At 43.4% G+C, this 25,059-nt stretch overlaps 1 protein-coding gene across 15 annotated transcripts in view; it reads left to right on the top strand.

The window, feature by feature from the left end:
* Positions 1-25,059, top strand: part of PPFIA1 (PTPRF interacting protein alpha 1) — a 1,842,515-nt gene that overhangs the window by 1,403,755 nt on the left and 413,701 nt on the right. For all 15 annotated transcript variants that reach the window (XM_069623437.1, XM_069623430.1, XM_069623431.1 and 12 more), the window contains 2 exons: positions 8,058-8,233; positions 8,315-8,412. In XM_069623437.1, coding sequence (XP_069479538.1) covers positions 8,058-8,233; positions 8,315-8,412 — 274 coding nt within the window. The remainder of the gene's footprint in view (positions 1-8,057; positions 8,234-8,314; positions 8,413-25,059) is intronic.

The raw sequence follows: 25,059 nt of genomic DNA, 5'->3' as shown, positions 1-25,059 counted from the left end.
TTTAGGCAACCTATTTTTAAGCTAGGGTGATCATATCACACTATATTGGTATTTGGGTGTAAGTTGGAGGTATCTGTAATTTAGTTTTTGCATCACCAGGTGTGCAAGCCATTTAACCGCATTGGTAACCAATGTACCTTTTGTGTGGCCTTTGAGCCACCTTTTTGTGATTCTATTCTCTGCCATCTTATATTTTAGTGCTCCCTTTGTTCAGGACAACAATTACAAGGAAGGTTCAAAAGGACTGTTCTAAGCATGTGGGGTCTTTGCGAGCCCACATGGCATCCTCCATATTGGGCTATTAGTGAGCCCACATGGCAGGCTCCATAGTTATTTATTTTGTTTTTATTTATTGAGCATTTGTTAGGCGCTTTTAATGTATCAAAGTACCACAAGGCTAAATGGGAAGGTCACAAGGGAAAAATAACAATGGCAAAAACAGTGAAATAGTCATGGTCCTACTAGGCCTTGTGGCATTCGGCCATGCAAGTGCAGAAAGGAGAAGTGCAGAAGATTGTGGCGGGGCAGACGAATGGGCAACAACAGTGGAGGGCCCGGGAGGGAGGTCTTAAGGGGAGCTAGGGAGGAGAACCTCAGGCTAAGTGCAAGCGGCTCCCACGGGTGAGATGCCGAGCAGCCAAGCTGGTATCGACTGGCAAGAAGGGCCTGAAATGATATCCAGTCAATATATCTAAAACATTACAGTGGTAAATTTCAGAGTGGACCGTAATACCATAAAACACTGCAATCATTAACTAGATAAACGGGTCGGGGTGGGGCTGGGGTGGCGTTATAATGGTAAAAAAACAGGGGGCTTGGTGGGGCTATCCCCCAATTTCTTTTTTTTTAAATCAGTGTTTTTCATTATTTTATCCGCGATGAAATGTATCACTCTGTAATTATGGTCGGTAAAATCACATATAACCCCAGAGATTCATGATGATCAGGCCACCAGTCACAGCGGCAGTGAAGTGATTAGAAGGGAAAAGGGTAGAAAAGATCAGAGTTTTGAGCAGTTGCCAGAACCTGAGGTCCGGCTCAAGTCTGAGAGGGGCTGGTAGGCCATTCCAGAGGGAGAATCCGGCCTAGGAGAACTCTGACCCCCACTTTCTGCTTAGAGAAGCGTTTGACAGTCAGAGTTGGGAGTGAGAGCAGCGTAAGGGCTCTAGCGGGGGAGTATTTAGTGAGGAAAAGGTGGAGAATGTGTAGTTGGAGGCCCCAGAAGGCCTTGTGGTTGACACAGAGGGTCTTGAATTTGATCCTTGCAGCCACCGGGAGCCAGTGGAGCGATTTTAGGGCTAAAGGAATACGGTCCCTGGCTTAAGGCCAAGGATAAGTCTTGCTGCTCTATTAGTGAGCCCACATGGACACCTTCATATTGATTTTATCTGGTTTAGATCAGTCTGTCTCTGGGCTCTGTTTAACTTCCTGTGCGGGGGGGGGTCTAGGCTGAGTGGCAGTCCTAATGACCAACCGCTATCATCTGACCCTTTGCCCTTTGTAACGATTGGTGGACTGGCTTTTGGCCAGCCCCATTTTGCAATGTTACTTAAGGTTCTGCCTAGTCCCTGCTTCAGCCTCTTGGTGCATTGTTCTGGAACTTGCTGAAGTAATTTTCCCACCGATCACCTCAGTGTTTTCAATTTTTAAACTCACTTGGTCATATTGGCTGAGTACAGTAGTTTGGGCATATCCCAGAGTAGGTTTTCTGCGTCTGGATATTCAGTCAAGGTTTTAGTGAATTCGCCTGCTGCCTCCCCTAATGCATTGGGTCGACCCTTCCATTCTGGAGCAGTTTTCTCAGAAGTTTACTGCTGTTTACTGTCAGGCTCAATTGTCTTTTTGCTGGAAGCTGCTGATGTCTGGAAGGGGTTTGGGGCGCCAACACCCCCAAATGACCTGCTTCTTGGTGCGTCCAAGGATATCTCCAGCCATTATCCCTGTGCTGGGAGAGTTTTCTGCTAGTGTGCCCTTCTTTTGTTGTCCACTGAGCTGCCTGTGTCCGTCTTCACCGGCTCACCAGCCTGCCCAGAGTCGTCCCTGATGTATTCTCCACTCCCTGCTTGACGGTCATTGTGAGAAGGCTGGCTTTTCTTTTCCTTGATCATAGCAATAATTGTTGGCTCAAGGTTTAAGCCCTTGAGCACCGTGCTGAAGCTGTTTTCACTGGAAATTCCACTGTGAGTACTTGCCTGTGGGTTTTGGGTTGGGTGACTATTCTGGATACTCTCCTTCAGGGGTCCCTCTGATCCGGGGACATAATTGTTTGGCAGCAAATCCCAACCACATTTCTCATTGACTTACATTTGGGATGTCCTCCTGCTTCTGCATTTTCTTCTGGGGCTTCTGGTTCTTCAACTGAACTCTGGATTGCTTCATTGGAGTCTCCTCAGGTCCTCTCTAGGTTGTTTGCCACGGAATGCACACACGTGGGGTAAAATTGGCTTACCTCCATACAATTGGGTGGCCATTGACCTTGTCACAATAAAGTCTATGTAACATTCTGCCTGCTTTGGAGCTCTAAGGGGATTTTGGTGGTACTTACCTATCCATGGACATTTTTCCAGTTCCCACAAGGGGTTTGTGGAGGTCTAGAACAAGAACTGGGTTTTTAGTAAACATCAAGAATGTTTAATGTATTTTTAAAGTTCTTGTCTTTTTTTCCTTTAAATGTGAATGATTACTACACTGTATCTGATTTTAGTAGTGAATTGTACTGGTAATTGTTTCTAAAATGTATGGAGGCATTGTGCTGCGGGTAGAACTGTTTTTTCCACCCTCTAGAATGATATTATTTAGCATGGAGGCATTTGTATTATTTGAATACTATGCACCAGGGGGCTGAATTTATGTGGTGTATCGGTGCGGGCCTAAGGGGGGTTTAGGACTATTTCACTAATAGGTTCAAATATCTGTCTTGTTCCAGTTTAGCCCTGGCCTATGATTAGTCCTGACCCACGGTCTAGGACCTACCATCCATAACGGAGGAAGGCTGTGTGTGTAGGACACTATGCTTAAATGTGCAGTACCATAGGGTATTTTACATGTATTGTGGGGTTGTGTGGTTACCTAGTGCTTCCTTCCCCCCACCACCTGTTAATTTATGTTGGGCGCCTACCTGAGATAGTGGGCCCACATTACGGCAGTGTCTGGGTAGTCTTAAGACATTTACAATTTTATAATATACTATGTATTTTTTAATGTGTATTATTTGCTAAGTACTTATTGGTCCTGATAGAGATCTAGCATGATAAAAAGTATATATTTGTCAGTATATCAATGTTGTGTATTTTTTAGGGATAAGTGTGTGGACTAATTATACCTATGTGTCACCCTGTTACCCCTACCTGAGAGTTAGATGTTGTTGTTACTCTATCTAAATTACCTATAAGGGAGGTTTAGCTTCCCTTTCTTGTCCGATGTGTTGGCCCCCAATGAAGGTCAGTGGTGGTAGATCCCTCAACCAAGGGTTGTACAAAAATTGCCTTACCAGGGACAGAGGACCTAACCATCAGAAAGAACATTACTGTATAATATGTAATTAGTTCATCTGTGACGTATTGTACAAAACACTATATTTGGGTAACTGTTAATTATGGGTGTCTTAAATTTGGCATTATGAAGTATTGCAAGGTAATGGTGTCTTTAACACTTGTTCCTATATTTGTATGGCTTCATTTATATATTTTGCTTTCTTAACAGATATATATAAGGACTTTCCTTAGCCCTACATGCTTTAATTTGTCTTTTTCACTCTCGTAATACTGTCCTCCTGCAGCATTTCCCGTTGCAGAATAGCCTATGTTTTAACTACTAATGCACTATTTTGAGTATGTTTGATGCCAAATGTTATTGTTCTTGAATTGGGTTCTAGAACAGACTTTAAAGATTCTTTAATGCTATTTATGTGTATTGTTATACGTGAGCTTTTTATAAGTGGTGTTAGGATGGTTTTCAGTATCACTACCAAGTATAAAGTTCTGGAAAGCCAAACTTCTCAAGTCTGATCTTAACTTTCTCTTGGTAACAAGCACAGGCAGTTAGGTCAAGACTTGGGACATAAGGTGTTTGTATTCACACTACAATTAACACACACAAGAGCTTGGCATGCAAAAGAATGCCCGCACAGGTAGGTCAAAATGTGCATCTTTTTATTTAGCTGCACATTTGCATTATGTTAAAGATGCTAAAATGTAACTAACAGTATTTGCTCACACTCAAAACTATTTGGTGTCCAAATTGAAATAGACACCACACTTAAGAGTTTGCACATTTTAGGTAGTAAAATTTACCAGAACCTAAAGTGGCAGGTAGTGGGGGAAATGTTCCCCATTATTGAATAGGCCTTGTAATGCTATGAGGCAAAACAAGCAACCCAGTCCTTAGCTTTGTGTTCAAGCACTATCATAGGGACAGAGTTCGTCAATCTTAATATAAGTATTCAGTTTTCTGCTATGCCACTGAAGGGAAGTTTGCAAAGTATTTCATAGTTCTACCATGGAATGTTGTGGTAGTACTATATTGTGTACAATGGATTTGTAGTAGAATGTTGGGTGTCCTGGGAAGGGGAAGTTAACTATCCAAGTCATACAGAGGAACATCAGACAAGATGCTAACAGTTAGGTTCCACCTCAAGCACTGGTAGCTGCAGGGTAGGACTTTATGCCTTCTATTATCTGATTGGATCCAGGAGGAATTCAAAACAGGTCTGTAATCCAGATCCTTGTACCCCAATCCAAATGAACAATGACCTGAGGTAAGTTAAGCCTATTCTAGATGGCTGCTCTCACCATCTGTAACCATTCCATGGTGTTGGAGGCCTCAGGCAAGATGAACAGTTGAAGTGAGACCGTAGGCAAGCAGCAGGAAGAAAAGCCACAGGAGACCGGTTCTACCAGGACTCCCATTCTTGCAGTGGGCAGCAGAGTGTGAGGTCCCAGGCCCTCAACAAGGATGCACTGCATGTTGCAGCACTAGGCTGCACAAGATCCCAGCAACATTAGCATTCCCCAGCTCAGGTGCTCCAGATAAGACACTCCTTACAGCTCCATGAGGATGACCGTGGCGATGCAGGAATTAGAACTGTTTCAGCCCACCAGTTTAAAGGGAGTGACACTGTGGAAGGTCTCCCCTTTTGAGTGAAGATCATAGCTTTGCCTTGCAGGTTTTGGCTTGGTACGTGTTGCTCGCGGCAACAGTCCTCCAGCATCCTGTAGGGAAATCGATACAAAAGAAAAGGAAGCAAAGCTGCAGTATCTGAAAGACATGTGCAAGTTAATGTGCAATGTTAGCCTACCACCTATGACAAGAACATATGTCCAAAGTAAAAAGCACAAAAATAAATATTTTCAGTTATATGGAAGAATCCAGAAATGCATTGTTAAATGGAAAAACAGTCAAATTTGGGATACAAAGCACAACAGTTTATAGGAAAATGAAAAACTGAATTGGGCCCTGTATTCTCTGTCTTCCTTTATAGGACTGAGAATCAGCTGATCTAAAGAAACATAAGAGATACTAAAGATATAAAACTTAATGTGAGTTTGATTGAAACATTTTTGTTTCCCTGTTTGGTGGAATTGTAAAAGAAATGTGGGGTGTAACGTAGCACAAGGCGTTGTCACTTTGAAACGGGGAGGAACCCCTTTCTGTGATGAGACCCTGAGAGGAAGCGATATTTTCGCCCTTTAACTGACACTAAACCCTAGACCCCCCCTTCCTGCTTCTTGTATAAGTGTCTAACAAGCAAAGAAAATAAAAAAAATCCCCCTCTCTAATAGGTTCATGAGTGGTGGCATCCTGCCGCTACCCTAAAAAGTACTGGTATGAGGGAGAAGACCTGCTTACAGAAAGTTACCTTGTAGGTACTGACACGAGGGACATGAACAGAGGAACAAGGGTTACCTCCATCCATGAACCACTTTAAACGTTCTAGTGGTAACCGGTTTCCTTTTGGTTCCCTCCCAATAGAAATACAGGAAAAGAACCAGGAAGTGTTTTCAAGCCTTCCCTGGAGGAGCATGGAACCGATATCCTCTGCAGGAGCTGGAGGGGCTGTGTACCCTACCTTAACCAGAGGAGGTGAGAGGGAACCAAGTACCAAGACACCCAGACAAGGGACAGGAAGGTGCAGGGAGACCCCAAGATCCATTGAAGTCTATGGTAGCACTCCTACCCAGGTGCAGCATTAGGGGATCCATAAACTAGGAAAGCCACAGCTTAATATTGAAAAGGTGCAAGGACCCGTTGAAGCCTATGGATGTAGTGTTAGTAGTAGTAGTAGTAGTAGTAGTAGTAGTAGTACTACTAACAACTACTACTCGCATACTCTCTGGAAGAGCCATACTCTAAATCTTTATAGTCACAGTACTTGGAAGACCAGTGAGCTGGGTCTGCTAAAGAAGGAACTGAGACAACTGGTCTGGGACCCCCACACACTAAGAAAGTAGAAGCAGTCCCTGTCGGACAAGTATACCAGGGCTGCGGATTGAGAACTTTGTGAAAGCTAAGGGAGAAGGGAGGCATCCTCTTAGCCAATTTTAAAGTGGGGAAAAAACCAGGCGAAGCGTATTGCTGTCCTTGGCACGCCGCATCTGGAAAGGTTAGGGGGAGGGAGTCATCTCCCTAACATTAATTCGGGTGAACCATTTGGATATATGAAACAGACAGCCTTGGCAATGCAAACCCAAATTGAACTTTGCACCTTTGGAACTTTATTTTGTTAAGGAACTTTGAAGAGATTCACCTCTCACCTTATTTTGAGTTCATAGTGCAAGGGCAGGAAATGGGTTGTTTGAACACGACGGTGGACTTGTATTTATTTGACATCCTGACCGACCCTTTAGTTTATTGTTGCCAGGTAGGGAAATTCCTCTTAGTCATAGCGAAAGATGGGTATTTTCCAACCTCTTATACTTTCAATAAAATACCAAAAACTGACTCCACTATGTCCGACTCTCACCTTCACACCCTCACAGGGGAGAATAAAATGACTTTTAAAGGCTGCCAAATGATATTCCCTCCCCAATAACTATAGGGAGGGGGGGGGGGTTTCTTGCTCCAAGGAAATGAGCTTCGGCCCGGAGAATGGGCCATACAATCTTTGGCACTCTCTGGAATTCCCTAAACAACCAAATGTTTTTCTTTATTGAAACTAAACCTCAAAGAACTTGCGCCATGCCAACCAGCATTCTAAGCAGTCATAATTGCCAGCTCAGGAACCAGCAGTATCGGGTACCAGACGTTGCGTTACCAGGTAGAGGTACTAGATATGCCATTTATTTTAATATTTTGTAAAGTAAGAACAAAATGCCTTTTAAATCTGACATATGCAATCACATTTTTGCTTATTATTTCTGAACAAAGTCCTAGAAACTTCCTTTTTTTTAAATTGTTCAGGGTGAAAAGCTCAATCAGCTGAATGTAAAATATTTTTTTGATGTTTCATTATGTAAAATAGGCAAATGTGGATATGCAGAAACTGCATGCAGCAGTGAATCATATATTCATATATCCTAGCGTTCGTGCCGGTGTGCCATTTATTCAGAGATGGGAATGGAATTTTGGTGTAAAAGTATCGCAGGATAAAACAAGAAAAGTGAGAGAGCAATCCGATGAACCGATTAGTGCTATGATCACGTGAGGAATGTGTACAAAAAGGACACAGTGTTGATCTAAACTGAAATGGTTCATAAAACCACTTTCTAGGACTGTTAAGGTAAGAGTGCACAGTCAGGAAGCTCATCAAACACACCAGTGTGCATTCCCTCTTGCAATTTAATGTCTATTATCAAAGCAGATCAATGCTAGAAGTTCTGCTGTTTCATGGCTAGTCTGCCCCTTATGACTCAGCACCTGTAAGTGCAAAGCTTTTTCTGAATTACGCATTTTTTTTAGCTTACACTTACTAAAATGTTAATTTCTTTTCCAAGCATGTAAGTCAAATTGGCATTGACATTAAATTCTGTGGTCAACATGAATGGGGTAAAAAAAAATTATATGAAAAGCTCCTGTTTTTAATATCGAACATTTTCTAATTGTCTTTTTCCTCATTATAGACCTTGGCATATGGTGACATGAACCATGAGTGGATAGGCAACGAGTGGTTACCAAGTTTAGGCTTACCTCAGTACCGTAGTTATTTCATGGAATGCCTGGTGGATGCTAGAATGCTGGATCACTTAACCAAGAAAGATCTACGTGGACAACTTAAAATGGTTGACAGCTTTCACAGGTATTATTAGTGACTTTAAACTATAATTTGGCAATTCTGCTTGATGGTGGGGTTTTCATTTCAAATTTTATCCACCAACAGGAACAGCCTACAATGCGGCATTATGTGCTTACGAAGGTTAAATTATGACCGGAAAGAACTTGAAAAAAGGAGAGAAGAAAGCCAGAATGAATTAAAAGGTATTGTGATCTAAAACTACATTTCAATCGGTCTTCAAAATACTATTTTGTTGTGTACTCTCTAAGAAGAAAGAAATGCTTATGTAGTCTGAACTGTTTTAGATAAACACCTTGATTACTTGTTAAATACCATACGTCATCGTCCCGTCCCCTTTCTTCCATACTTTGGGGATGACCATCTAATGGGAGTGGAGCTATTATGCCCAACATAACCTTTATATGGCTTTCTCCCTTTTTGTGGGGATTTGGGTTGTTTGACCGAAGTGCAATTATTCGCTACGGAATTGACCTTAGTCAATTTTGCAGCGAATCGCTTTGCGCTTCTGCCAAACACTCTAACGTCCCTTACACCACACCCCCCTCCCCTACTTAGCTGCTTACTCACCTCCGCTTCCCCTGCGGCATCGTATCCGTCCCTCTAACGCGGGTCGGATCCTATGCCGCCCGGGTCCCTTATTCTTTATTTCTCTTTTTCTTGTGGGGGGTCCCCCGCCTCCAATGTTCAGGAAGCGAGGGACAACCCTGCAACTGCCAAAGCCAAAAATACTGAACATGGGGAGCGGGTGACACCCCTGCAATCCCCGCTCCACATGTATGACATTTTTTATAATCGTCGATTGGTACAGGCCGAATTTGGTCAAATGTACCATTCGATGGATTATAAACTAGCAAATTGGCTAATACCACGAATATAGGGGAAAACATGCTCCCAGAAGAGCCCCCCCTCGTCCTTCCTTCCGAGCCAGCAGAATCACATGTGTGGTATGCCCATTTTGAGTATATGGTACTTAAAATGGCATTATACTGTAAAATGCAAATATGCATGCAGTAATATATGTTGCCACCAGCCCATGTTCAAAGCCTCGTAAAAGTAACAAGAATAAAAGGGGTATAAAAACTCTCTTCAGCAGTTCACTATAGGGTGATGTTTGCTACAGTGAAACAGAAAAGGAATCTCACAAAGCGAAGAGGATACCCCTTTGCTGGTAGCCTTATGGGCTGAACAGTAAAACAAAGAGATTATCTGAGGAAGGAAAGTAAAGCAAACGTGCCTCAAATTAAGGACAGAATTCAAATCATAGCAAAAATTGGGTGATTCCATTGATGTTAATGGAGGGGAAAGCTGCAAAAAGAAAAGTGTTCATATCTTCCTCGGGGCAGTCCATCTTCCTGGTTTAGAGAATGTGAAAGCTGACAAGTTAGGTCGGCTTGTGCAGGCCATCACAAGTGGGAACTCCACTTCTTGGTACTGGATGAAATATTCCACAAGTGGTGGGCTGCACATAAGGATATGTTTATCTCTTTGTTCAATAGGAGGTGCAAGACCTTCACTTCACAGTTGGAGGGAGGTAACGATCCTGGTTCCCTCAGACACATGATAATTCATTTTTCAACAGGTCAATATGTATCTACCAATTCTGCTGATATGCGGTGGCCAAGTGGAGATTGTCTTGGACGCCTCTAATTCGCACAATGCTGCACGGGCCAGCCAGGACATGTTTCTCAGACTTAATGATTCTTGCAGTAAGGGAATGTTTTTCACCCCTTCCCTCGATTGCTGAATTTGGTGAGCTTGTTCTTTAGATGCTGGCTTGTCAGCTAAGCCTTCAGAGGTGAATTTGAAGATAATTCAACTGACCAAGTCCTCTGTATGTAATCAGTACAGTAGAAGTGGGTGGGATTTTGCCACTAGTCATTAGAACAGGGTCTGAACCCACTTTAGAGTTCTCCAGACCAAGTTCTATCCTTAGTCTCGCACTTAGCAGAATCAAACGTGCAGGTAGAATCTTGCTGCACATGCTTGGTGGATATCGGGGGAATGCAGAAGCTTATTTTAGCCCGCTTTCGTTCTCTAATCTGGTCATGTGATGGCACTTTGATGGTCTTCTCTGTCTCTTGCCGCTGTTTAGGCTAGGTCTCCACGCCCGTTATGGGCCCTAAATATTGTGTTATCAGTTATTTCTTACAAACCTCTTGATCCTCTCGCTTTGGCAGATGTTAAGGAGGTTTTTGTACAGGTCATTGGTGAGGGCTGTACAACCACCTAGCGTAATGGCAGAACAACACACTAAACGGGAAGCCAAACACCTCTAAAAGTGCTAGACATAGCAGAGTAGTCAGGGTTAACTTCAGGATGGAAGGAGGACTGGGTGGGATGGTTAGTTGGTCCACACAGTAAACTTAAAAAAAAAAAATCATTACACGCGGTTTCACTGAACAAGATGCACTTTAATAAAGTAATGCACATGAAATCCATCAGGTTAAACAAAATATGTACTTTGGGCACATTAACCCCAGAAGGACCTAGTGTATTTATAAAATAAATATAACTTGTGAGGCACTATTTGATGATCAGTACTGTACATATAATCAAATGGGAACAGGGGGAGGGCAGAGAGACTTGGGGTTGAGGGGGGCCTAGTGAGCCATTGTATTTGCAGAGTCGTGCTTGGTTCCCGTGCTGCCACCCAATTAACTCTGCATTCCTGCTCCTTAGCACTGTGAGTAACCTGAAGGTGTCTCACCCGCTAGTTCCCGGAGATCTGTCCTTCAGGTGGTCAGGAAACGGTCATCGCTATTGGATCCAGTTCCTGGGGGTGGACCAGTGGGGGAGGATCACTTGGATTGGGGGGGGGGGTCTTCGGGGAGTGGAAGTGGGACACCGATGGGTGAGACATGGTATCCCCTTCCTTTATAATGGCTTTTGCCCCTCCTACACACTAGGATACTTGGAAGCTCTACCCCCGCCCCTTTTCCGACACAAACACTTATTTACACAGTGAAAGACAACAGAGCAACACCAGAGCTGTTTACCTGACTTGTCCCAACACAAGGGTCAGGCAGAGTCGGGCAATTGACAATAACTACACACACCCGACGGCCCTTTCACTTCCCCACAGAGATAAAAGACGGAGCACGAGAGCACAATTTGAGCAAGGACAAACTCGCAAGGAGGCAGCTATTCCATGATGGCAGTTCAAACAGAGAAGAAAGGCGGTGAGACAGGCAAGGACAACAACGAGGGGAATTTTGCTTGCACTTTCCGACCGAAGCCCGCAAAGCCTCCATGAAAGGAATCATAAATCCGTGTACTACAGCTGACGTGTGGTGTTGCAGATGTCAGCGGTGCACAGGACCCTCCCGCACTGATAACTGAGGCGGGGAGGTGCGCTTGTCACCGTGGTCCCATCCTTGACCCCAGAGACAAGTAACGACAAGGTCAGCACAGCCGGTGAGTTGGAGGGAGAACCGATAGTAAACTGGAAGGTGATGCGCGAAGGTTACAAACAGCAACTTTTTATGAACAAAGAACTTGTGTGCTACTGAACTTTTAAAACCCTGGGAAAGACCAGCTGCAGAGTGGTCCGGCACCACGTGGGCGTCCATTCGAAAAGATTCTGGCTGGTCCCCTTTTCTTGTGAACAATATAGTACGCAGAGGCCATAGGCAAGGCAAGCATAGAGAGTTAAGATGGTCATACAGGGGTCGAACCAAATCCCTTGTACAATCGACTGACTGGGGGGGGGGGTGCTGAGGCGAAGGCTGGCTGGGGGGGTGCTGAGGCGAAGGCTGGCTGGGGGGGCTGAGGCGAAGGCTGGCTGGGGGGGGCTGAGGTCGAAGGCTGGCTGGGGGCTGGAAAAGGCTAAGGGAAGTAAATCCTGCAAGGTGTTGCAACTAAGTAAACTGTGCTAAACTGGCAAATGTGAACCCGGCTGAGGGATGCCCGCGAATGAGAGCAAACGTAATGCCCCGTAAACATTTTGACGACAAGCGGCTGAGGGATGTCCACAATGAACAGTTGTTTAAAAAGACATTGAGACTCTCGATTGTTAAAAGTTGCTGATATCCTGAATGAAAGTGAAGGGAGACCCCAGTTATACCATCCTGACTTATCATTTTGGGAACACTTCTTTCTTTTCTGGTGAACATTATCCCACACTATTTTGTAACTTAGTGGTAAGGATTGGCAATAACAAGATGCCACTAGGACTGCCTTATTATTATTTGATGGTCGTAGCATGCTTCCATCTTAGATTTAGGTTTAGATTAGGTGTTTTTCTCACCCATTTATACGGTTTAATGAACAACCATGAACTGTGATCACTTGTGTCTGTCTTTAATGTTGCCACCATGAGTTCCTTACATCACCTAGGAACATGCTAAACAGTAAATACATAGAGCTAAAGAGATGAGAAAAGGGGTTACATTTTAAAACGGAACAACAAAGATGCACTTACAGTACCTGTCACAAGGATTCCTTGCACTCCTAGAAAAGGCAGAGCTACAAATGTAGCAACTAGTGACACATAGCCACACGGCATTTCAATTGCAATTGTGTAAGGCGGGACTTCCTAAAATGCAGATGGATTTAGGAACACCACACAGTCCAAATAAATCAGACAGGTACTGCTAATCACCAGGACTCATTACATTCTTGAGACAGACATTTATACTTTAGTAAGCACAGGTGAAAAGTTTTTTTATTTATTGTGCGTTAATTTTTTCAAACTTTAAGCACATTTGAAAAAAAATACATATTTTCATAATACAATAAAACAACTTCCAATATCTCCACATCCCTAAGAAGCAAGTACATTTAACCATAAGAAATAACGCCTAGATTAAAACTGTAATAATATAAAAGGTAAAAAGACTCTATAGACACTCTGAAAACAAGCAAAGGTCATATTGGCATTCTATCATCCTTAAAAGTTAGAGTAAAGTGTGTTGTGTGCTTATTAATCCGTTTTTAAATTCGAAACCAATTTCCAGATAAAAAAAGGCTGCTACATTTATCACTCTTGATTGCGCCCCCACCAATGTGGCCCAAAATTGATCCCCACTAATATTTTACAGCAAGCTGACTTATTTTCCGTATCCCCTTCTATAATAATACGTTTAAGCCGGGCAGGAGGTCAATATATGTCAAGAGGTCTCGGGCACCAGATTACAGCCCCTGCATAGTACATCCTGTACTATGAGATTTTTCCAGTGACTAACATTCTTTAGTCTGCAAAATATTGAAAGTGGAGCTGCATTGTGATACACGTCAACTCTGGGCTAGAGCTTTGTTAGGTAGCTATGTGGCAACCCACCCTTAAAGCCTTGACACAAATTTTCCCTGTATCTTTTCAATTTATGCAGTTTGTCAATGCTATCCTCCAGATGCTTTTGCTGTGCCTTGCTTTTAATAACTTTTTACTAATCATGGTGGATTTCGAACACCTCCAGGTCTAAGCCCAAGTTAGACAGATATATTTTGGTGAAGGTAAAGAGTTTGCCAATTAAATAGTTTTGACAGTCTCCATACCTCTTTTGACCTAATAACTTCAATAAGTCATTGGAGGACTGATCAACTTTACACAGTTTGGCAAAAAGTAGCACTTTTTTGACTAACCACATTGAATGCAGGAATTGGAGACCATGTTCAAGTCTTGACGCTTCGACAGGTACTCCATTAGGAAGGTTTATGATGATCGCAGAAATTTGGCCTTAAGTGTTTTCAGCCAAGTTACCAGAGCCAGTGGTAGAACTTCTAGGGCATATCGAACAATGCTCATCTTATAGATCTCCACAAATCCCTGGATATTACACCCCCTGCGATGCTCTATGTAGTTTTTTATAACCAACCATTCTTTCCACATTTCTGCGTATACAAAGACCTCGTAATAAGATGTGGATGGTTTAGTTGTTATGGGAAAACCCAGGTAGAGAACCTCCTGGGTATTTTCCAATACGATAGTCTTCATCTGCCACTTAACTCTCTCAACAGCTCTGTGGGATCCTCCTAGGCTCATCGTCTTGGTCTTAATTTTATTTATGACCATTTCATTTTACCTGGCATAAATAGACAAGGCATTCAGTGTTCGCTGCAAACCAATTTGTGTTTGATCAAAGATAATATCCTTGGCATAAAGCATACCGGCTGCATTTGTACCATTTATCCTTGGTGGGAAATTATGTACAGACTTCAAGGCTGTTTCCAGATCTGCTATATAAGCATTATATAAAACTGGACCAAGTGCACAACCCTGCTTGAGGCTCAAATTTGTTGGTATATATTCGCAGTAGTGACCCTCTGCACTAAGACGAATACCAATTGATGTATTTGTGTATAGAGATTGTATGAAATACAGCAATGACAGCCACTCCAAAAGAATATTGGCAAACCGTTTGTCTGCAGTCCATCATGGCCAAAAGGCGGTAGTTCGATGGTTCTAATCTACTGTCTTCTTAAAAATCGGGACCATAATGGATCTCCGCCAACTGAATGGCAATTTACCAGTCTGTACTGTGTGATTAAAGAGGACCTCCAATACCCTAGCCCACAGTATACTGTCACTCTTAAACAGATTTGTGATTCTGTCGGGCGCCCTTGAAGCTTTAACTTTGCCTATAAGACGCACTAAGTTTTCCTCCTTAATATCTGCTCCCAGCAGGCACGTCATTTCCCCAAAATGCCAGGGGCAGCGGAAGTGACACCACATGACTCTTGACCTCTGATGACATCACAGGAAGTGATGTCATTTGACCCACCCCAAAGTGACATCACAGGAAGCGATGGAATACAACTGTTTACCCCTTGACAAAACAGGATGTGGCATCACATAGCACTGTTTCTAAGTACACTATCTAAAATATGGTTACAATATTACTGTAACGTGATATACATTTCATACAAGAATGGATCACCATATGTATCGGCAGAAAAAAACATGCTATAACTGCAACTTGCAAAAAGGAAAATACATAGTCCGAAATTGATGCTTATTCTACTCTAAATGCTTTTTGGAGGATTTTGTCTGCATTGTGAATTTGAGATGTTTCAGAGCAGACTAAATCAGTGACTCACCCCCTGAAGTGCGCCTGAAATAAACCTTTAATGAGTCTAGTAATTATTGCATGGAATTCCAGAAAGACAAATATCTCAAATGGCCACAGCCAAGCAGCTTCAATTTGTAAGACAATAAATATATTTTTTATGTTTAGGGGGGTAGCAAGGGAGACCTGGCAACCCCTAAATGATGTCCCTGTCTACCAGTGAGCCCAGCTACTTTTCCTCGAACGTGATCTCAGGACTGACAAATCGCCGGGTCTCTCTGGGAGAGTTCGCCAAGGTAAAATAACTGTGTTGGATATCTTACAACCACACCTCCTGTGGTATGGGACTGGTTTCTACTGGTGAAAGGAACACACAGTAATTATTATATCACCAAAATGTACCTGTATTATGCGTCTTTAGCCACTGAAATAATTTCAGCCAGTTAGATCCTCTAATTGAAGATTTATGCAATTTGTGCCAATTACAAAATTTAGTGGACACATTTGTACGCATTTTTAATCTGTGTTGAGGATCACTACTGGCATTGGACCTCATCCCCATACAAGCTCGGCGATTTTGTTTCCTTCTTTCCAAGATAATATGATCAAAATGGTTTGAATTACTTTCAGTTTTCTTCTACTTTCACACCTCGCATTTGTGGGCAATTGCATCACGGCAGTAACCATATTACCCAGATCTCATTCAGCTGCAATCAGAATCTCCTTCAAGTACAACAAACTTTGGTTAATGGGCCTGTTTATAATTTTGATGTTACTAGGTACCCATTGGAGTCTATTACCTGCGTAGTTAGACGTGACCAAAGAGCATTTGCTCACCGATGGGGAAACTTGTTTTGATCCTCATAGTCTAGCTTACTAGTACTCCGTGGTCACTTAATTTATTGTGAGTGATAGATACTGGGCTACATAGGGGACCCAACTCTGGATAAATCATCCCATAGTCAATAAAAGATTGCACTATTCCACTAAACCAAGTGTATTGCAATTCATGGTCGCAATCACGGGACAGTTCCAAAAACTTTAGTATTCTTGACCAGGAGTTAGGGCTCCCAGTAGAATGGTTATCAAGTAAATGTAGATCTCTTTTATTTAGATCATGTGCAAATAAGGAGTGACCATTTAGTGTTTGCTCCAACCAATTTGAAATGGCCTCTAACACAATATTCAGAATTTTGCGGGTTTGGACACAACCAAGAGAGCCATAAACATTTTTTATCAGGATTTTTTCAGCTTGGCATAGAGGATATTTCAAAATTCCTATTAAAATGTTTGCAGATTTCATCACATTAGGAGACAAAGTTAATTTCAAATTTGATTTTACACCTATAGCTAAGCCCCCACTCGCGCTACCCTTCTTGGAAGGGATAGCATGATTGTATAGTATTTGAAAACCATCAATAAAAAAAGGTTTAATACACCATGTTTCCTGTGAGATAAATATGTCCACATCAACCATCAATCTTTGTCCCTCTGGGTAGACCAAAAATGATCGCAAACCCAGTGTATTCCAGGATAATCCGCTTGAAGATATTAATTCTGGTGGTCAATTTGCCCCGTTAAATGGGCACGATGGTATACAATATTCGGTCATTGCTGCTTTTTCACGTGCTTTGAGATTGCAATGCTTTCAACGCAGCTCGCTCTGAAGTTTGCTTATTACCCTGACCACCCCAAACTGATAATTTCTTTTCTTCACGTTGATTAGGACCTTGCATTTTTCTGCAGGCAATCAGGGTGTGTCCAGCGTCCATCAACTGTTTGTGGGTTTTCAGAATAGCCACCATTAAGGGGGACGCAAACTCCACGAAAGCCCAATTTGTGGGCTAAGTCGATTTTTTAAAATATCACCTGATTGAATTACCTCCAAATAAGGCGATTGTTTGAGAATAGACAAGAGGTTCGACCTGTTTAGAAAGGGACTACCTGTTATTGGCACATTCTACAAAATAATCCAGGGTCCCTTATCTGTTAATGCTTTAGGGTGTATAACAGGTAGTGAGATCTTAGAACCAGTGGATTCAGGAGTGGTGTAATTTATTTGCATCTGCGCCCAATCGAACTTGACAGGTCGATGTTCAATGGAAACCAAATCCGGAACTTGAGGCTCCATCACCCTAGTTGTTTTAGAGATCTCTTTAGTAGTGAAAATGTTTCCAGAGGGTCTTGTCCACCCCTCCCCCCCAATTTTCAATGGGCCCTTTAAGTATGCCTGGCATATAATACCATAAGGGGCATGTTTTTTGAATTATTGTCCCTTTACAGCAGCAACCGCTCTTAATAATGGAATTTTCAGTGTATTTTGTCTTAGTAGTTATATTCGATTGCATAGGAGGGGCTTGTAGTGACTGTGGTTGGTGCTTGTTCTTGAGGACATTTCTAATTCCCTCAGAGGGGGAATGTGCACCACCTCAAAATCCCAACCCACCAAATTTGTTTTCTTAATTTTCTCAGGGATTATTGCTTTTTTTTAAAGTAATTTTGGCCTTTCTTATCAATCAATAACTTTGTTGAGCGACATGGTGGGTTATTTGTGCCTCCTTGCTGGCTGGACGTACTTTTGGTTAAAGATTGCAGCTCAGTATTTTTTATGGAGGAAGAGATGAGGTCAATTAATTTCAGTGCAAGTTCTTTACTATGACACTGTTTCACTAAAATCAGGGCCAGGGTATGATATGATAGGTTATTTATAACGTGCTTAATACCCAGAGGTTTCTAAGCGCGGACCCAGGGACCGAACCTGGGGCTCTGTCGTCTTGCTTCCAAGGTGAGCATTTTGCCCCTGATCTATCCTCCCAGGGTAGCAGATTGGACGTCCATCTTGGTCACTAGTAAGCTAAAGGAAGCCTTAAAGTCACTCTGTTCACACCAAGAAGGGTCACTGCGATTTATGCTATCAGACACTTACTGACTCGTCTGTACTAGCCGAGTCAGAGTGTGAAGCAAAAACCGCCATGTCTGGTGTGTTTGAGAGGTTTATATCTACAGCGTCCTCAAGGTTATTTGTCACAGGCAAAAACGTTTCACCTGCCATGGATGGCCGTTTAAGGTTCACCACAAGTTTCAGCAAAAAATTGTTGTCGATTTGCCTGTGATATGGAGTGCTCTTGATCCTCATCCAGTGATATAGATGAGTGGCAAGGTAAGGAGGAAGGGTTGGCTCCAATAAATGCAGTGATATCAGCTTGTTGAGTGTTGTGTATGCGTAGTATTTTTTACCAAATCATGTTTAGTTTGGCATCTTGTAGAATGCTGTTTATTATGTGTAGCAGCACTACGTAGGGTTGCTTTACGTGTCATTACTTTTACAGATACATTGAAATTCAATGCTCTTACCTTTCCGTATGATGCAGGGCTACACAAGGTGGTCTACAAGCTGGGGGGGGGGCGGTACTATGCCACAACCTCCTCACCCTTAACCCACAGCCCACCAGACACGATACACTCAGCACCCACACAACATGCGTGCTTAACGCGTTTCAGCTGTTTTTGTTTACTGAGGGATAGGTTTGCAGCGAGGCCCTGACAGAGCGAGCAAGTCGATGAGAAACAATATTGCCTCCAGGCAAAACAGAGCGGCAAAACGGGATACTGAGTCCAAACACTTTACTAACAGTATTAGCCTTGCGGTTTTGAAGCAGAAAAGGTCCTAGCCTCACGGGACTAACAGCACACTCTCAGCTCGCTTTTAAATGGGCAGAAGCATGATTTCAGTATGTGGCTGTAGGAGCACCAAAATTGATTCACAATGCAGCCAAAATGACTTGCAGAAGATGGCTTCAATCAGCACCACAAGCCGTTGATATCAATTTGCTTTAGTTTTCAATCTCCAGTAATTGAATGCACACGCTTTAAAGCTCTGCGCTGATTGCTGAAAGTGCACCAGCACTGTTCACTGTTCAGCCAAGACTACGTGTACCATCAACAATCACTTGTAATGTATCCGTTACCTTCTCGGATTTCACAGCCTTCACAGACTGCAGTAGACTGCACACTCTCTCGCTACACTCTGCGGTATAGAGAATTCTTGAAACAACGTTCCGCTCACACGGCAAACGTAGCTCTGCCTCCACAATTAACAATGTAGCAGTGAGATGAAGGGGGGACTGCAGTAGACTGCACACTCTTTCCACACTCTGCGTCTGCTCCGCATTATAGGGAGTTCTTGAAACAACTTTGAGCTTGGTGATACAAAGTAGCAATGTGTTAGGAAAGATTTTTAATTTTGCTGCTTGCGTGTTGTAGGTATCAATGGGACACCCCACTTTTTGCTATTGTCTTAAACATTTCCTGACTTTTTGAGTTAAGTTAATCATTTTTGCCCCGTCTCTCTGCAAATCTACTGAAGACTTCCATTGGTGCTTCAACCTGCCCTCCCCTAACGCTGGGAACAAGTCCTGGCCTCTACTCGAAGATCCAGCCACTGGAAGTGCTTTTAAGAGTCCTGGAATCATCCTGTGGGCTAACCAGAAGTCTTCCTGGGCTACTTTGCTACAATGGCTGTTGTCCTGAGTTGAGCCTCAGCTTATTGAAGACGCAGCTCTCTTGCAGGACCAGTTTCTTTGCCTCTGCCACGAGGGTGGCCTTCCATCAGTTTCCTTGCCACTGCTGCTTTCCACCTGCATCACGTCCTGAGAGTCCTTGGGTCATTGCGGAGTGGTGGACCAGTAGTCAGTGTTTCCTACTGTCCAGTATCCAGTTCCAATCCATTGGCGTGCAGAACCACAAACTAGCTTGAACCTAAAACTCCTGATGTGACCTCTGCACCCTGAGGCCCCTGGACTTGTTTCAATAGAACCAAAACACGAATCCAGAAGGCCCAGCAAATTCAGGAACTCCTATGATGTTCCCTGAGTGAATCAGAATGTAGGGGGTGAGGAAACCTACCCTCCGCCCCCAACTGCCCCACTTGCTCTCCACCTGTCTCCATACGGTTGTATGGAGGTAATGTTCTGGCTCTCCCTTGCCTAGCCTTAAACAGTGGTGTTCTGGTCGGGTATCCACCCTTGGGCCTCCCCTAAGGTGGTTAGATTGGGAGAGGGTTGGTTAAGAACTTTTCTCCTGTTGTTCTTTTCTCCTGTTCTTATTGTGCTTTGGAACACTTACAAAGTACTTGTTGGCTCAAGCAAACACTTGATCAACTTCCTAAAGGGACTCCTAGTGAAAAGACGTATATGGGTACCTGTGACTTCAGGGAACTAGGCCCCTTCTTTTCTATCTAGTAAAAGAATTTTTAGGAATAGAACCAGAGTTGTCCAGGTTTTGTTAGGCTGAAAATAAAGGCGTTAGAAAATCCAATTCGTTCTCAAACTAATGGTTACTTACCCGAATCTATTTTTTGTTTGCTTGTTTTATTCTGAAAACTGCTTATAACTGTATTTTAAAAGTTAAGTGCTAGTGCTCTTATCAGAGCACACCAAAGCGAATTTGTGTATGTATTGGTAGTGCATGTTTTAGTTTTACTTAGTGGTTTTTCATTTCTAAAAGTTTGTCTACGACCTAAATAAATTACAATTGTGATACGTTCTGCCTATCTTCTGTTAACTGTGCATTGTCTGTGCTTAACTGAACCCTTCACCACCCTCACAGCCTCTGAAGTCTAAGCCTTGCTGTTCAGTCACGTTACTCAGATGGTTTGCTTTAGATATACATGTTTGACCTTGTTTTGACACAAGGGATTTTCTAGCACATGAATGTAATGCAGGAATAAAAAAATGCAAGAGAATCTGGAGCACCAACGAAGTCTAGTCTTTATATTTTAACTCCAGGGACCTGGAGGGAACCCAGGTAAAATGTCACTGTCCAGGTGCAAAACAAAGAGATGATGGCTGGAAGTCTATAATTAATCTTAAACCCCTGGCAATTGCTCTGGGCAACCCTCCAGATCATCATTCTTCACCTGCCAAACCATTACAGAAGGGCGAAAGATATATGCAAATCATGCTTGGTCACACCCCGAAAGGGGCAGTCCAGCCCGAACTGCTAGGTCGCATCCCGTCTGCACGAGACCACAAGCATCCGCAGACATGTTTCGGCCTCATTGGTGTGAACTGTTCAGGTAAGAACATGTTAGTCACTTCCAGAAAAGTTTAGTGCAGGTGTTTTAAAGTTCCCAAGTACTAAAGGACAATCAGTAGGCAGTTCCACTAAAAATACAGGGAGGTCCAGTCCATTTCAGTCAAGTGCAGAGATGGCAGCGAACAACTCCACGGTGGACCCCCCTGAAGGGATCGAGGGCCTGGTGGGAAATCCCCCAGCAGCTCCAGGAAAGATGTAGCCCAGTAGGATTGAACCCAAATGCAAGGCAATGGTAAAATGAGATTTGAGGATATCTGCGAGGACTTCTATCCCACCAACCCAGGGCCCAAAGGTAAAAAATACTGTTCCGCAAGGCGGAACAACCCGTTTAGTACAACACTTCTTTTAAAAAAGCAAGATGCAGGTTACAGTCACCCAGGGGCTTGAATCATGGGCCAACGACTGTGACGGCCTAAAAGAAAAATCGGTCTTCCCATGAGTGGGACGCAGCATACAGAACCAAGCTGGCTCCAGAAGGACGGAAGAAACCTGTCCAGGCATTTTCCGGCAGCTCGGCGAGCAGTGGCAGGCAGCCCCCCAGCAGAAACATTCCCAGCAATAGTGATGCTGGAGGTGACATAGGACAGCCCAGAGGAGCAGGTGAGGCAGGGTTTTGGGGTCTGAACACCATTCCAGGCGGTGACAGCTTTCTGCACCAAAGCAGAAGCCCTGGTTGGTAAACTGTTCCAGGTAGTGGTCCCAATATGGAAAGCCTACCACATGTAGATGAGGACCACCAGAGGGAGGATGATTAAGCCCCTTGAAAGACCCTCAGTCAGCCAAAACCTAGACCAGAACTTAGCCTAGGACTCTGGGTGAAGCTAGCATGTCCAAACCTGGCTCTAAAAATGCAGCAGCGGCCCAACCACTAAAAAGAAAAACACAAGCAGTTAAGCAAATGTGACGAGTATCTGGATCTCGTCACTTCTCCCCTGAGGGGAGCCCTCCACTGTGAGGCTACGGAGGTTAGCTCGATACACAACATGGTTGTAAGTGGGACCTCACAGGGAGAGACACCCCTCTTGGGAACAAGAACTCGCATTCTGTCACATAACTCCCTAAATCACTCTGAGGAATCATTGAAACCATCAAGACAATGTTTTGTTACCAAACAGAGGTTGGCCTATAGAAAAATGCCAAACACCCAGGACAATCCCACAGGCTGTGTGATGGCATGCGCAAGAAACAAAAATGCTGAGGGTAAGAATTAAAATAATAAATTGGTATGCTGGACTACCAATGAATTACAGCTGCAACCAGCCTTCTCCCCAAAACTATTGTAGGCTGATATAATCATTGTTGGTCAAAAATGGGGTGCTTACAAAGCACCCATGATCTGTTAACCTTATGGGTAAACCAGGAGCATATGCCCAAAAGTGTGCATTGAGCGTAGGTCTCCAGTAGAAGTCCTTCTTACCACAGAAATGGGTCTGAGATCCCAAAAATAAAGGTATAATCAAAAACGTTTAGCGGACCCCAAACAGGGTACGCAGAGCCCCCAAAATGTAATCCTGCCAAACGGACATCAAGCTAGTTTTGTTGATGGGTGACATACTGTTTGTTGCTTCAACTAGGCGCATCCACAGGTTTCAAGTCTTTACTTTGATAAGGACAAGCTATTGCTTTGCATTTGCCCATAGTTATTCCACCCAAGATTTTGTCATCCTCCCACATCAAAGAGGAGGTTTCTTTGCTAATCTCCTTCCCTAATACTCAGAGGTTAAGAGTGCTGCACTCCTTAAATGTCAGAAGTTCTGTTTGAATACGACTATGGCTTTTAGGAGGGATGACCATTTTGTCGTAACTATTGGAAGTCTTCATCCAGGTGGCAAGGCTTCCAAAGCGCAGATTGCCACGCGTATTGTTACTTGTATCTCTTACACCTACATTGTGCACGGCGGGGCTCATCTGAAGGGCATTCATGTGCATATGGTCAGGAAAAAGGTGCTGCACTGGCCTTCCAGAGACTGGTTCCTTGGGACGTCCTAGCCAGAGCTGCAAGAGAGTCATCCCCGTTTTGCATTCTGTGAGCATTACTGCATAGACATGAGCACTGTTGGGACAGTTTTTCTAAAGTCCAGCTACTTAGGACTTTATAAGACAATCCCTTGGACAATACAGAACTGCAACTCTTAGGCCTGTACCACTCAAGGTACTGGTAGGTGGCAGAGCAGCCAGGCCTATCTTGGGGTGGGGGGGGGGTGGGTATAGAGGGTTGTGGGAAGGTACAAAGAACTTCTAGCATACATATGGTCCAAAGAAACACTTATACACTTGGGTATGTATAAATAATGGTTTATTATTGATTATGTCCGTGAGGCCAACAGACAGCTCCTTGATACGAAATGTTACAGCAAACTGGGTTGTAATCCTTTTCCGACCATCAGACTCGAACTGCTGTCCCTTTTTGAATACCTCTGTGGATCGTGGTATTCTGGCTAATGAATTGTTGTCTTTCCCATCACCTGCTGCCTTTGTAATTCCTACTATCTGTTTCTTGCCCAAGGTGCATAAGTGATTACTTAGAGCTCTGGGGTAGACCCATTGTTACCCTGTGTGGATCCCTTCTTGAAAATGTTGCCGAATTTATCGATGAAACAATCTAGCCCTTTGTTTCGACATTACCATCATTCCTTTGTGACACCACAGATTTTCTTATATCAATAGCATACCATGGGAAGTTGATATGCTCTTAGTGACTCTCGATGTGGTATCACTTTACACTTTGATCAGTCACGATGTTGGTCTGGCAGCTTGCAAGTCCTTTTTGGATATGTGATCCCTTAATTCCCTGCAGCAAAAGCAAATGATTCTTGAACTCATGTCCTTTTGTCTCAATCATATTTGATGGTTCTTAGAGGCATGGCCGCAGGGGATATATTTGCTGTGTCATATGCCAACCTCACCATCGGTTGGTGGGAGCATAATGTTGTTTTGGGGGTGAGGCCAATTCATTCAACACACAAGATTTATTGCTGGCAACGTTACATAGACATTTTATTTCGAAAGGCACTGTTGAAGAAAGGCTAGATTTTGGTAAAATTCTCAATTCCAACGACCTGAATTTATGCTTTTCTGAGAATCAGAACACTTCAGAGTTTGTGATTCTAGATGTGAAGATAACCAAAGGCTTTGATGGTCTTCACACCACAGTATTTGGGAAACCAACCTGTTCCAATCTCCCCCTTCCGGCCACAAGCAGTCACCCGAGGTCATGCATTAATAGCATACCTTACAGTGAATTTGTCCGGTTCAGACGTAATTGCTCTAAGAAGGAAGACTTTGATGTACAGTCTGAGCATGCTGCTAACGCTTTAGTGACAGCGGCTACCCAAAGAACAATGTGGAAAGTGCCTACCTAAAAGCTAGCCTCTTTGATTAGGACTCTCTTTTGGCTAATTGCGGGCCCGCTTCTACCAATGCAGAGTCGCAAATCCAGCTCATCTTGACCTTTGGTCCTGCCTCCAATACTATTTGAGACATTATTACTAAGCATTGGCATGTGTTATGCATAGATAAGGATTTGAGTGATGTGCTGCCAGCACGTCCCTGTCTCACCTTTCAAAGAGCCCCTTCTCTAAAGGCCAAATTGGTTTCTAGCTTTCTTGCTCCCTTAAAATCTTCATCATGGCTAGACAGAAGTGGGGTGGATTTCACCAAGTGTACCAAATGCAAAGTGTGTGAATATGTTTTAACCGTCCTCTTTTAAACATCCAGTGACGGGCTCTG

Source organism: Ambystoma mexicanum, chromosome 11, assembly GCF_040938575.1.
Source record: "Ambystoma mexicanum isolate Mex_15411 chromosome 11, UKY_AmexF1_1, whole genome shotgun sequence".
NCBI lineage: Eukaryota > Metazoa > Chordata > Amphibia > Caudata > Ambystomatidae > Ambystoma > Ambystoma mexicanum.
This window is presented reverse-complemented; position numbering and strand designations above follow the sequence as displayed.